Source organism: Haliaeetus albicilla, chromosome 3 (assembly GCF_947461875.1).
Source record: "Haliaeetus albicilla chromosome 3, bHalAlb1.1, whole genome shotgun sequence".
NCBI classification, from domain to species: Eukaryota; Metazoa; Chordata; class Aves; order Accipitriformes; family Accipitridae; genus Haliaeetus; species Haliaeetus albicilla.
This window is the reverse complement of record NC_091485.1, coordinates 59,559,015-59,574,381: the sequence shown is the minus strand read 5'-3', so window position 1 is coordinate 59,574,381 and position 15,367 is coordinate 59,559,015. Positions and strand designations below refer to the sequence as shown.

The following is a 15,367-nucleotide window of genomic DNA, read 5'->3' as shown; positions in this document are numbered from 1 at the left end:
GATATGTATTGACCTAGCAAGGCAGAGATACTTAATGAACTTGGAGAGCATGGAGAGATTATGCTTATTAGACTAGTGATATAGTTGAAAAAAGTAGCTACTCTTCATGCTGTGGTTTCAAAAGAAGCCCTTGATTGCAATCTTGGTTTATGATATTCCACAGTCCCTGCCACACAGAGCTCTGTTGCTATGGTTATGTTGACACAATATGCACAGTTCTCTATGCTGTGAACCATCAGCAGAAACTACAGATAGGGCTTAACAAACAAGCAAACAAAAATACTGTAAAAAGTGTTTGAGTTTATAGTTTTTGTTTGTTTTTCAAACTCTGTCAGTCCCATGATTGAGACATCTCAGCCACACAGACAATGGGCCTGTCACACCACAGGAGTGGCAGGGTATAGCGCAGGGGCATGAATAAGCATAAAAGAAACACCTGAAATCAATATTATCACTCAAAACTTAGTTTCTTGTCTCTCTCTCTGCAACACTTTTTGCCAGGACTGAAGAAGCTTAAAAATCACAGTTATGTATTGGCTGGACACTGCTGGTTTTAATCTTGTTCATCACTTAAGGACCCCTTTCTCTGAAGTAGTTTAACATCACTCTTTATCCCAGAGATGTTATCAAGGACATAAGTGACAGAACATCAACCTGTTGGAAAAAAAAGAGAGGGGGAATTTCAGCCCGTATGTTTTTGAGAGGGGTGGTCTGCAGGAAGAATGTAATGGGCCAAAGAATCCACATCTCTTGAGCTTGAGTTTCTAGTATCTAGTAGAGTGGTGAATTTTTGTCACTAGGTTTGTCTGTTGAAGATATTTTGTAGGTGTCCTTTGAAGGGTCACACTTGAGAGGCTGTAGATGACCTGAATGTTTCATAAATATTTTCTAACTGGTAATGGTGTTTGTCTTGACTGTGTGAACTTATTCTATTGTACGATGCCTCTTTGGTTTCAGCCATGTAATTTCTATGAGGGTATTAGGTGCAGCGGATGTAGTATTTTGTATTTTTAGGATTAGTAAAAGTACAAGCTGTGTTTTCTCACTCAAACAACCTCCTTGTCCTCCAAATAAAAAGGTTCCCTCAGTTGGACACAAAAGTAATTACAAATGCCCATTTTCACTCTACATACAGGCATTGCACATGTCATCAGGTAATTAATATTATTTTCTTTCCCTATTTTGCAGATAGAAAACTGAGATCCTGTATATTGAAAGAGTATCTTAGGGCCAGGGAAGTAGGGATGGATCAAAAAAGACATTTAGATGCCAGGGAGCTGATATCTCCTATGCTCAACTTGTAGGTTTCTGAAATGAAAAATAGTTTTCTCCCCATGCAGCACTTCCTGTTTTGCATTCCATCGTTTACTGCATCTTTTTTTTTATTTCTTTCTATTTAGACACCTGTGCTTGCTGTAATTATAGTATATATATGTCTGTCACAGGTTAGAAATGGGCATGTTCTTTTGATCAGGTTAGCATGAGTGAATATAGCAATGCTATTATAGGCATTAAGAGAAGAGAAGAGAAAGGTACAGCTTTTACTTGTTTATTTGGCTCAGATTAAACACTTTCTTGTACACTGGGAACCCAGTTGCCAGCTCTGAAGAAGCACATTGGCCTTTCACCAAGAAACACTTGCAAATCCACCATTGTAAATCAACAGAGAACAGTGATGCCTTGGTCTGTGGGATAATTCTCTCTGCTCTTGTTTGAGTGTACGTACATAATGTTCATGCCCATGTACAGACACCACAGCCCTCAGCCTCATGCAGATACTTCCTGATGTACATTTATAAGATGCATCCATGGCAGATGTGACTGATTTTTTTTCCCAAGTTCCAAATGATTTCTAGGTGCACACTGTCCAAGCTCTTGAAGTGACTAAACACTGTATGATAATGTTAACACAGTACTGAAGACAAAAGAATAAACCCTATCTTACCAAGGCACATTCATTTGAGCTCAGTGCAGCGTTAACACGAAAGTAAGTCTGCTTGTTAGCTCAGAGATGATTTGTATAAAATGATACCTCCTATAGGGCAATCACCTATCCTTAATGTGGAGAAGGCTTTTGTTCTGTGAATTTAGGCATGTAGATGAGAAACATGAATTAGGAATCTCATTGCCGTGTCTCTTACTGCAGCTTCTGAAGAGAGCTAGGAAGTTTGTATCTTAACCTGAACTGAACTTTTTTGAGATGCTCATCTCGCCATAGTCTGTAGTGAGAGTCTAGAGAGAATAAGCTAACAGAAAGGACAAAGTTAAATGTCTTTTTTTAGTTTGGATATATCTGGGCACGCAATCTGTTTCCACTTTTTAAGTGTTTGTATTTTCTCAGATTAGCAGCCAGCAAGACAAAGGTGACCATGCTTTTTCTTCTCTGGAATTCATTTTAATACAATAGCATCACCCACCATTCTCTTCTGACCCTGTATACAAAACTCTTAACTATGAGTCTGAAAACTCTGCTGTCTCCCAGATCATCTCTTTGCAGCACTGCAGTCCAATGTTAAGCTATTCGGTTGTGCCAGCATTTCTTCCTTCTGTACCTTAAGATGCTAAAAGCACTAAGTACCTGCATATTTCCTTTCTTCTGCTACTGTGTTAGCTAGTGTTTTTGTGCAGCCTTAGTTATTTTTTTTTTCCACTGGAGAGTGTGCTGGGTTGACCTTGTCTGGATGCTAGGTGTCCACCAATCTGCTCTATCACTCCGTCTCCTCAGCTGGACAGGGGAATAAAAATACAACAAAAGGTTCGTGGGGTGAGATAAGGACAGGGAGAGATCACTCACCAATTACTGTCATGGGCGAAACAGACTCGACTAGTGGAAATTAATTTAATTTGTTACCAATCAAATGAGAGTAGGGTGATAAGAAATAAAACCGAATCTTAAAACACCTTCCCCCCTCCTCTCCCTTCTTTCTGGGCCCAACTTCACTCCCAAATTCTCTACCTCCTCCCCTCCAAGCAGCACAGGGGGACAGGGAATGGGGGTTGCAGTCAGTTTAGCACACATTGTCTCTGCTGCTCCTTCTTCTTCACTCTCTTCCCTGCTCCAGCATGCGGTCCCACCCATGTGAGACAGTCCTCCATGAACTTCTGCAGTTTGTGGGTCCTTCCCACACGCTGCAGTTTCGCACGAACTGCTCCACCATAGGTCCTTTCCACATGTCCTTTCCACGGGGTGCAGTCCTCAGACTGCTCCAGCGTGGAACCACCACAGGGTCACAAGTCCTGCCAGAAAACCTGCTCCAGCATGGACTCCTCTCTCCACAGGCCACAGGTACTGCCAGGAGCCTGCTCCAGCATGGGCTTTCCCATGGGATCCCAGCCTGCTTTGGGCATCCACCTGCTCTGGTGTGGGATCCTCTACAAGCTGCAGGTGGATATCTGCTCCACCATTAACCTCAATTGGCTGCAGGGAAACAGCCTGCCTCAGCATGGTCTTAACCGTGGGCTGCAGGGGAATCCCTGCTCTAGCACCTGCAGCACCTGCTCCCCCTCCTTCTTCACTGGCCTTGGTGTCTGCAGGGTTGTTTCTCTCACATATTCTCACTCCTCTATTCTGACTGCTACTGGTGTTGTGCAGGGTTTTTTTCCCCCCTTAAATATGTTATCATAGAGGCACTACCACTGTTACTGACTGGCTCAACCTAGGCCAGCGGTGGGTATGTCTTGGAGCCAGCTGGCATTGGCACTATATGACAGGGAGGAAGCTTGGAATCATGAAATCATTTAGGTTGGAAAAGACCTTTAAGATCATCAAGTCCAACCTTAAACCTAACACTGCCAAGTCCACCAGTAAACCACATCTACATATCTTCTGAGTTCCTCCAGGGATGGCGATTCAACCACTTCCCTGGGCAGCCAGTTCCAATGCTTGACAACCCTTTTGGTGAAAAAATTTTCCCTAATATCCAATCTAAAGCTCCCCTGGCACAACTTGAGGCCATTTCCTCTTGTCCTATCGCTTTTACTTGGGAGAAGAGACCGACACCCACCTCGCTACAACCTCCTTTCAGGTAGTTGTAGAGAGCCATAAGGTCTCCCCGCTGCCTCCTTTTCTCCAGGCTAAACAAACCCAGTGGCCTCAGCTGCTCCTCATTACACTTGTGCTCTAGACCCTTCACAAGCTGCGCTGCCCTTCTTTGGAAGTGCTCTAGCACCTCAGTGTCTTTCTTGTAGTGAGGGGCCCAAAAGTGAACACAGTATTCGAGGTGCAGCCTCAGCAGTGCTGAGTACAGGGGGACAATCACTTCCCTTATCCTGCTGGCCACACTATTTCTGATACATGCCAGGATGTTATTGGCCGTCTTGGCCACCTGGGCACACTGCCAGCTCATATTCAGCTGGCTGTTGACAAACACACCCAGGTCATTTTTTTCCAGGCAGCTTTCTAGCCACTCTTCCCCAAGCCTGTAGCACTGCATGGGGTTGCTGAGACCCAAGTGCAGGATCCAGCACTTGGCCTCGTTGAAACTCATACAACTGGCTTCAGCCCATCAATCCAGCCTGCCCAGATCCCTCTGTAGAGCCTTTATACCCTCAAGGAGGTCAACACTCCGCCCAACTTGGTGTCATCCACAAACTTACTGAGGGTGCACTCGATCCCCTTGACCAGATCATTGATAAAGATACTAAACAGAACTGGCCTCAACACTGAGCCCTGGGGAACATCACTTGTGACCGGCCACCAACCAGATTTAACTCCATTCCCCACCACTCTTTGGGCTTGGCCATCCAGCAGATTTTTACCCAGCAAAGAGTACACCTGTCCAAGCCATGAGCAGCCAGTTTCTCCAGGAGAGTGCTATGGGAAATGGTGTCAAAGGCTTTACTAAATTCCAGGTAAACAACATCCACCGCCTTTCCCTCTTCCACTAAGCAGGTCATCTTGTCATAGAAGGAGAGCAGGTTGGTCAAGCAGGACCTGCCTTTCATAAACCCGTGCTGACTGGGCCTGATCACTTGCTTGTCCTGTACGTGCCGTGTGATGGTACTCTGATCTGCTCCGTAATCTTCCCCGGCACTGAAGTCAGACTGACAGGTCTGTAGTTCCCTGGATCCTCCTTCTGGCCCTTCTTGTAGATGGGCATCACATTTGCTAACCTCCAGTCAACTGGGACCTCCCCCCTTAGCCAGGACTGCTGGTAAATGATGGAAAGCGGCTTGGTGAGCACTCCTGCCAGCTCCCTCAGTACCCATGGGTGGATCCCATCCAGCCCCATAGACTTGTGCATGTCTAAGTGGTGTAGCAGGTTGCTAACCATTTCACCTTGGATTATGGGGGCTTCATTCTGCTCCCTGTCCCTGTCTTCCAGCTCAGGGGGCTGGGTACCCTGAGAACAACTGGTCTTATAATTAAAGACTGAGGCAAAGAAAGCATTAACTACCTCAGCCTTTTCCTTATCCTTTGACAGTATGTTTCCCCCCCGCATCCAATAAAGGATGGAGATTCTCCTTAGCCTTCCTTTTGTTGCTAATGTATTTATAGAAACATTTTTTTATTGTCTTTTACGGCATTAGCCAGATTAAGTTCTAGGTGGGCTTTGTCCCTTCTAATTTTCCCCCTGCATAACCTCACAACATCCTTGCAGTGCTCCTGAGTGGCCTGCCCCTTCTTCCAAAGGTCACAAACTCCTCTTTTTTTCCCCCGAGTTCCAGCCAAAGCTCTCTGTTCAGCCAGGCCAGTCTTCTTCCCTGCTGGCTCGTCTTTCAGCACAAGGGGACGGCCTGCTCCTGCGCCTTTAGGATTTCCTTTTTGAGGAATGTCCAGCTTTCCTTGACTCCTTTGCCCTTCATAGAATCATAGAATTGTTTTGGTTAGAAGAGACCTTTAAGATCATTGAGTTCAGGACTGCCTCCCAAAGGACTCCATCAACCAGGCTCCTAAACAGTCCAAGGTAGCAGTTCTGTTGACCCCCCCCCCCTTACTTCTCCAATAATTGAAAACTATCATTTTGTGATCGCTGTGCTCAAGATGGCTTCCAACCATCACATCACCCACAAGTCCTTCTCTGTTCGCAAACAACAGGTCCAGCAGGATGCCTTCTCTGGTTGGCTGACTCACCAGCTGTGTCAGAAGGCTGCCTTCCAGGATTCTCCTGGACTGTTTCCTCTCTGTATTGTATTTTATTGTTTTCTATTGTATTGTATTTTATTTCCAGGAGACATCTGGCTTTTCCAGCTTCTGGCATTTTGTCAGAGAAACCGCTCCTGTAGCCCCCCTGTTAATGAAACCTTGCCACACAAAGCCAATAGAAAGAGCCAGTACCTTCTCCTACACCTCACTGCTTTCTTCACTTCTTGTTCACATCACAGAATTTGGATGAACATAAAAATAAGAAGTGACCAAAATTAAGCTTAATGGTATATTTCTGGAATTTTCAGTTAATAAAAAGAAATCCAGTTTTCTTCATGCATAGCTAACACATACTAACTAATTGTAGTCTGAAGTCATCCATATTTGTTAGTCAGTAAAAATTAAAAAATTAAAGGGAGGGATGAAAGTCAGTATTTAAGTCTAAATCATTTACAGTTTGAAGTGTGTTCTGTGATGTACTATGTCAATAAATCAGTGTATTTTAATTTCAGTTTGGTGGAATTTTCTGGAGGTGGAAGTATAATTATTTGGTTGGGTTTTTTTTCTTTTACTTGGTTTTGGTTTTAGTTTTGTTACTGTTTAAGTTTTAGCCATCATTAGCTTTTGTTGATATAAAGTGCAGTATAACCTTGCGTGATTATACAAATAGAAAACTTCATATGAAATGAACAGTAATATCAGTGCTCTGCCAGAAAGGCAATGATCATACTAGACAAGTCTTCTATTTAAAATGTGAAGTTTTAAACCATTAATTGATAACAGTGTTTAAAAACATGAGGGAAAAAAATCTTGACTGTATCTTGACTGTCTTTGTAATGGAAGATCAAATCACCAAGCATCTCGTAATATTTTATTTTCATTCTCCAAATTAACAAAGAAAGGTGTTTGGATTCTAAACATTTCTTCTGCAGGAATGAAAATGAATCAATTAATTATGCCTACAAGGTAAATAAGGCTATATACAAGTCTTATTGTCTGAAAGAAACTGTGTCGTAATATTGACTGATGAAGAACAAGTTTTTGATCCATTTTCAAATCTAGAAATTTTTAAATTAGCACCAGCTTTTAGAAGAGAATTTTGATGTGGATGTTGCTATTATCACCTTCTTTAACTGATGACTGAATTAAAAAAAATTGAAGGTGGGTATGCAAGGTTCAAATACATTCTGCCTGATTCAGAACAGTATTTTCCATCTCAAATCAGATTACTGTCAACGTTTGTTCTGTCTAAGGTTTGTTACGATAACTGTTAAGTAACAGCTGTGTCTATAAGGTTTCCCTTCTCTCCTCTCTACAGGGTAAGCTAAAACCAGTTTCTATCAAAATCCTATGATAATTGAAATAATTTCACAAAATAATGCATCTTGCTAAACTAAAATGTTGGTAACAATGCTACCTATTCTTCCTGCTTTCCCCTTTTAAGGCAAGAGATTAAATACTTGTTCTTAAAAATGAAATTATTTCTCTGCTCAACACAAATGTAAATTTTAAAAACTATATTCTACAGGAGTGTATAAAAGCCAGGAAGCTCGGCTAATGCTCCACATATATCTCATTAAAGCACCCTCCCATACGTCTGTGAGCAAGTTGAAAGAGGAAAAATGGGCTATGGATGGTTTTGTGAGTATATTTCTGCTACAAAAGAGAGAGAAATATTTTTGTTGTTGTTGTTTGAAATCATGCTGGTGTTCTAAACCCCCCAAATCCTGAGACATATCAATAGGAATCTTGTTAGCAATGCTGATTCATTAAATGAAATTAAAATTGTATTGTAAGATATAGGAGACCAGTCTGAGAGAAAATATGGGAATAGTCATAATGTGTAGGCACAATTATAATGCATGTTAACACAGAAGCCTTTCTCTTACTTTGGATTTTATTCCAATATACTGAGAAATTCTATCATCACGATAATATAATAACAATTTCAAATAATATTATAATATATAATATTAATGCAATAGCAATTTTTACCATTAGGCTAGCAGTGATGTTTTACCTTTTGGTGACATTTTTAGAAATACCATGAAAAAGCTAAACTGTTACATGTATGGGGAAAAGAAAATAGATTGCTCCAATTAAGCATTAAGTCCCTTGGAGGTTCTGGGGCTGAGCTTATTCTTTAAAAGGGAGAAAAAGGGTGCACATAACTGAGAGGAGGAAAGGTGAAGGAGAGGGGTAAAAAGAAGCAACAGCCCAGGTGGCTGGGACTTGTTTAAACCATGAGAGGGAAATCCATTCAGAGAATAGACAGGAAAAACAAACATCACCCAAGATAATGCTAAGGCTGGAAAAAACTGAGTGTGTTGGCCTGAGAAACTTTATTTGTCATAGAATAAAGTAGATTTTTTAGAAAAGAAAGGGCCTAAAATAATTTGGATGATGATAAACACTCATTTATCCCTATTACACTGTCTCATTTTTCAAGGAATCTGTCTGTTTTGTTATGTTTCACCTACTGGTAAAGCACTACAGGGACACCAATATGGGTGCACATGCCTAAAGAAGAGAAGAGGTGACATTGAAGTGTATGCATAAATTTATATTTGTATAACTTGTGGCACTACTTCAATAATAATTTTTAAAAAGGTGCAAAACCAGAACCAAAGCAAAAACCCCTAAACCTCTTAAACAGTAAATATGCTGGTAAAAGGGCTTCACTCCCTTGGTTTATACAAACTTCAGGCTTCATGAGCATGCTCCTGTGCTGAAAAAATATGGTAAAAACAAGACATTTACTTTCAGACTTCTAAATGTACAAAAGTACACAATACAGTCCCTACATTCCATATGCTATTTACATACTGTTCTTATTTGACCATTTTCTTTTTTTTTTTTTTTTTTTTTTTAATCTTGGAACAGCTCAAACAGGCTGTTTTACCCCAAAGTAAGAATTTCACCTGAGAAATGCACCCTTTCTTCAGTGAAAACATAGCTTCAGGTCATTGCTGAAGACATAGTTACCTTGAGAAAGGGAAGCTTAAGGGAAAATCTTGAAGGAATCTGCCGTGGGACCACTGAATTTAAACCTAATAACTACCCTGGGAAGCAAGTACCTGTAAATTGAATACAGCGTGTTTGTTCAGAATGTACTTACCCTGATAAAGGAGATGTTCATAGGATTACAACCCTTTCTTTCCTCCCACAAGTCTTTTAGTTTATACTAGCATATATTGCTCTTGTACCAAAGCCTCATTCAATATTCTTCTGGTCTACAGCTGTATAATTAAATAATTATTGGGATAAGCACTGAGAAAGAGCAAAGGAACTAACTGTCAGTTGAATGCAAGATCTTGTTTATTTATTTTTAAAGTAATTATTAAAACCTCAATACTTGCATCCTTAGGATTACCTACAATATAACTTTTGCCATCTAATTCCTAAACAAATCAGATAATTGTGAAGTATGTAAGATGGTTAGAAATACTGAAATCTTGAATTGCCAGAAACTTTAAACTTTGTTGGTTTAAAAAAATAATACAGTTAAAGTTAGTATAACGTAGTATATGTGACCATAAGGCACCATGTCTAAGTTGTGCCTTTAACATTTCTGTCTTTTCCTTTAAACTTTATAGATTTCCTAGAAAAAAAGAGGGTGTTTTTAATGGGGAATAACAGCTACCAGTCAAGCATATTAGGATCTCTCTCTTTAAAATAGATACTTGTACAAAATTTTCCCCTTTTAATTCAGAGTACTTTTTGTTTACAGGTTTCTGCTGAACCTGATGGAGCAACATATGTTTTTCAAGGATTCATCCAGGGTAAAGATTATGGACAATTTGGACTTCAAAGATTAGGTATTTAGTAAATTCGAAGTTTTTGCCAGTTCATTGTTCCATATTCTGTTTTATTATGTCCAGCAGTATAAGGGTATCTGCAGGATGTTACGAGTATTGACATTTCATAGAATATTGAGATGTTAATTTCTTTAAAATCTCATCTAAGTAGTACTTACAAAGAGTGTTTTGTCAGAAGTGGTAAGGAGTTATAGATGCCTTACAATGTACTTCTTAGTATAGCTATACATTTGACATGTTTTGAGAAATGTTTTTCTATGAATATGTGTAAAATGCATTTAGTTTCACATCTTGATAACTAGAAAGCCCATGTTATAGAATGCTCTGCTAAACTGGTCTCTTGTTCAGGGTGCTGAAACAACATTTCACCTGAACATTTGCTAGAAGAGTGAAACTGCTAAATATTTGCAAGTAAATCTTAATGTTACTTTTAAGAAGAACAAAATCTTACACACTTGATAAGCATTTATTTTCTAAAAATTGACTTCTTGGTTCTATACATTCAGTTCTACACCAAACTAACAGTCTTTATCCTTTCTTGGAGAAGACAGCTCTAGTAACAGAGCTCTAGTAACAACATTCTGTTGTGCTTTTTAAGAAAAAGAACTTCAGTTACTTTTCTGTTACTGTTTTAAAAACAGTGTTATTTCTCCTTCAACAAGAATTTGAATTTAGTTAATACTGAATTCTTGAATAATAAAACATTACAAATATAATCAGTAATATAATCGAACATATGTTATTATAATTTTGACTTTTTGTAACACAGTACGTTAATGTGTATTAATAACATCCAAAACTTGAATCCCATACAGAATTATGCAGGAAGATATTTACTGTACCAGCATATATGTATTGTTCTCCTGAACATTTTGCATCCACTTATTAATCAGAATATGGTATACCACACTACATTTACTTTCCAGGTGGGCTCAGCATACAGCTGTATGTATACAGCTGAACATATTATGATGACCCTATCACAAGGTGTTATTGAATTCTGAAGTTTATGGAGCAGTATGTGCTGGGGGGAAGAGACACATATATTATATTACTTGTTTTTTCTTATTATTCTTTTTAGGTCTTAATATATCTGAGGGTTCAAATTCTTCTAATCAACCACATGGTACAAACAGTAGTTCAGTGGCCATTGCTATCCTTGTGCCTTTCTTTGCCCTTATATTTGCTGGTTTTGGCTTTTATCTTTATAAACAAAGGTAAGTACAAATTAAGTGTATAGAATTCCTGTATGACTTGGTGGTTTTGTTGCCCTCAGTCTTTGTTACTGTAAATAAAGTTTTCTGTAAAACCACAAAATATTTGCAAAATATGCGCATAGACAGTTCTTCCTACCTCCATTAAGGTCTGGCATAATGACTGAGAGATCAGTTTATTGTACTGTGCTATACTTTCATTCCTACCTATTTAAAATGTTATAAATTTCTCTCTTTACAATACCAAAATAGATGCTATAAATTAATGGCATATGGGGAATAATATAATGAATAGACTTTGTGTGTACTTAGAGTAGATTGCCTGTATTATTTTTTTTACATGTGGCAGAATTATGAGTCATATCTTGAGTAATTTGTTTTAATGCCTGCTGTGTTTATTGGCTTGCAAGTATATGGAAGTATTATGTCACTGAGAAGTTTCATTGTGGAACTCTTTCTGCATATGAAATTATTAGTTCATATGCAATTACCTTACATAGCCACCAGTCTTCTCAATTTCATTAGTCTAAGTTCAACAGTTTTGTTCATGTTACTGAGACCAGTATTAGTTCTTTGGATTTAGTGTCAAGTAATCTTTTCCTATAGCTTTAAAGCGTTAGATAACTAAAGAAAATTTAACCACTTTAATGACAAGACAATTCATTGCCTACTAACTGTCAAAATGGTGATTTACATCTGGTAGCCTGACAATAATAATTGTAATATACTCACCAGGATAACATTAGTTTAAAACATGTACCATGATTTTTAAATGGTACCACTTGTTTTTTAACTGCTTCAGAATATGAAAAAATGCTCCTGTAATTTTTTTCTACACTTGTTATTAACTGTGTGCTGTAAGCACTTATCTTTACATTTCATATTGATGATTTACAATACAGTATGCATTTTGCATAACAATATATATGAAATGTTTTCAAGGGATTGAACTTTGATATTTTAAGTTATTTAATCAAAAAGGAAATGTTTCAGCTATAAATTCATTCTTGATAAATTTGTTGAGTCTTCAAAGGGAAAAAGAAAATCTCAGTCACTTGGCTGGGGAATTACTGCATCTTTACAAGATTTTCTTGTACTCTTAACTATTTACCAGCTGATCATCCAAGTGGAAATACCTACCTCTTCTCAGGCTGTTACCTCATTTTTTAAGTGAACACCATTTTAAATGAATCATAAATCCCTTAAACTTTGATAAAGAGAGTACTAATTCTTAGCACAGATACTGTACCAAAAAATGAGATGTTGTATTTAGCTCACATAATTGGAATTGGGAGCTAGATACTGTTCATATTCTTAAACCACTTTAGAGTCAGTGAGGAAAACTGCAGTTACAAATACTCTGTCTTTCTTCTACAGGACTGCACCTAAAACACAGTATACAGGATGCTCTGTACATGAAAATAATAATGGACAAGCTGCTTTTGAAAACCCCATGTATGACACAAATGCAAAGTCTGTGGAAGGGAAAGCAGTACGATTTGACCCCAACTTGAACACCGTTTGCACAATGGTATAATGTGGTAATGATACGTCTTCAAAGTCTGGAATTGACACACAACACAGTGCACACACAGTTCACTGATTAAAAAAAAAAAAATTAAAAAAAATTAAAGCACACTTTTCAGGATATACTGGGTCACCTTTTCCTGAGGATGATAGACAAGAATGGGTTGTGGTTATTTCGTTTTGATTTTGTTTTTCATAAACTGGATCAGAATTCTTCTTCGTGTGTACCACGGAGAGTTTTAAAAAATTTTGCTGCACTCCATGAGTGTTACTCACAGTTTATTTGCTTTTTTAAAAAAGGAGGTTATTCTAAAACATAAAACATATTTGCATATATTGGAGGAGCATCCACTATCAGTATTTCTGTGCTTTATAAAAAATATAATAGAGGGACTGGGTTAAAAAAAAGATATAGGTAGAAAATAAGAGCTATACTTACAGGAGACAATAGGTCACTGACTTCTCTTTAACAGTCATATGCTACATCTTTTTCATGAGTTTGTACCTTTTTTTCATTTATTTAGCCAGTTTAGTATTTTATTTTTCTCAGAACAGTTAATTTTTTAAGTCCAGGGTGTAGTATTTAGAAATCAGCAAGTACAACTTACTCTTTTCACGTCACAGAAGAAAAATTAAAACATCATGTTCTTATTTAATGAATTTCCTTTCCTGCTTCACATCTTGCTTCCTTTTCATCTTCCAAGTCAAGCTCCTTTTCTCTGTTTCCGTTAACAATACCCCAAAATGGTAATGTTTCTACATTTCTTTTATCAATCATACAACTAGAAAATTTTTGCAATCAAGAAGCTAGTGTGAATTGACCTTTGTCATGTGGCTATGTTCCTTACTGTTGAAGATCATTCAAAAGAGTGACCATCTTACATTTTTTTTCAAAAGTGAAAACATAATTTCATGATATTTCCAATTAAAAAGTGCAGTTTACAGTAACATTAGCAATCAAATCCATATATCAAAAATTTAAGAGTCCATTTTTCAACCCATGCTAGTTAAATCTAAACTGTATCACATCAGTTTATTCCTTCAGCATTTTGTCAAAATGCATGCACAAAGCATGGTGAAATCCCATTAAAGTTGATGCATTCCAACAGACTTCAATGAACTTTGGATCAGACCTACAAAGCAAGAGGAAGTTATAATTTGGAAATACTGTTTTCACATCTATTTAATCTATATATTCCATACTCTATGGAAACAAATCCTTACAGCTAGTGATTTAAAATTGAATATATTACCATAGTGCAATGAAAACAAAAATATTAAATATATATATATATATATATAAAGCCATGATTTTATTAGGGACAATCCATTCATTTTAGGGACAATTCAGATTCCACAGCCCTCAGATACAAGTTTTAGACATTCCAGAATCGCTTCTAAGGAAATGTAATTTTTAGTTTTACAGTTATTTCATATCAGAATTATTCAGTGGCAACTCAGTAATTTATTTGATAGGTCATTGTCTTCCATTCATAGCATGACTCACAAATGCTGTGTGTTAGCCAGTGTGAATTATCTGTTATTGTCCCTTTCAGACATTAATAATTCTGTGAAAATCTAAACTTTTTATTACCGTAATAGAGAGTGCCTACCAAAAATCATTGTACCCAGGATTGCTGCTTGGATTTCTATAATGTTTGATGAATTTCTTATAAACCATTTTACAACACTTTGTTTTGAATATTCATACAACTCTGTCAAACTGTATTCTACTAAAAGGATGCTGGTTTATATTTTATACCATTGGTTGTTATTTATTCTTGTTTATTCAAATGACTGCAATAACTATGATTCATTCATTAATGTTAAGGTTAATACATTTGAGATCGTTTAAACTTTTTCTTCTGCAACTGGCTACTCCTCTTATATTAATGCATACACTTTTGTAAAGAAGTATATTTTTATGAAAAAGGATTTGTAAAAGTATGATGTAAATTTTCAGTGCAATGTAAACAAAATAAAAATGGACAATTGCTTTTTTTAACCATGTTTCTTCTTTGGAGGATGAGCTTTAAACTCATTTCAGTTGTGAAGATGAGAAAATAACCAAATTAATAATTTAAATCTAGTATTTTTGTGGGTCTTAAAATCATGTTATTTTTTTCTGAATCTTCCTGTGAATTTTAGGTGAGGTAAAAAGACTTAGATTACTTTCACAAATAAACAATGAGCACAATGTTTAAAATTATCTATTTACTAAAATGAATTTTTTGTTTGACTTGAAGAAGCAGATTTCCAAAAAGAAAAAGGCTTATACTTGTCAACCCAGTGAAAAGCACGGAGAAACCTCTTTTTTTTTTACTTTAAAAGAAAAAAAACCCAAAACCTTAGTGTTCCTCAAGGTTGTAGACAGCCTACTTTGCACATTAATTTTGCTACCTTTCTGCAGAAATGTACAGGTTGTACATATTAACAGGTAGTACCAGTGCATACAGTATTTTCTGGCATTAAAAAAAAAAGTGTTGTCTTTTAATGACATTGAACTGGAGGGGAGGATCTTAATTATTTTACTGTAATATTAGAACTGTCTTTTAACTGTCCCTTTTGCTTGCAAGCATGGAAAGTGAATGACAAATCCTGATCTGAAATGCTATTCATAGGATAACTGGGGGAAAAAAAAGTAATATTATTTTGTGAATTTTGTACTCTACATAAACAAAAGGCCCATTCAGGCCCATGTTGAAATTACTGAACACTGTGTT

At 37.4% G+C, this 15,367-nt stretch overlaps 1 protein-coding gene across 1 annotated transcript in view; it reads left to right on the top strand.

Moving 5' to 3' along the window:
• The window catches only part of CSMD3 (CUB and Sushi multiple domains 3), a 760,948-nt gene extending 746,095 nt beyond the window's left edge, over nucleotides 1-14,853 (top strand). The window contains exons 68-71 of the mRNA XM_069779925.1: nucleotides 7,614-7,726; nucleotides 9,816-9,903; nucleotides 10,985-11,120; nucleotides 12,495-14,853. Coding sequence (XP_069636026.1) covers nucleotides 7,614-7,726; nucleotides 9,816-9,903; nucleotides 10,985-11,120; nucleotides 12,495-12,654 — 497 coding nt within the window. The 3' untranslated portion in view covers nucleotides 12,655-14,853. The remainder of the gene's footprint in view (nucleotides 1-7,613; nucleotides 7,727-9,815; nucleotides 9,904-10,984; nucleotides 11,121-12,494) is intronic.
• The last annotated feature ends 514 nt before the right edge of the window (nucleotides 14,854-15,367 follow it).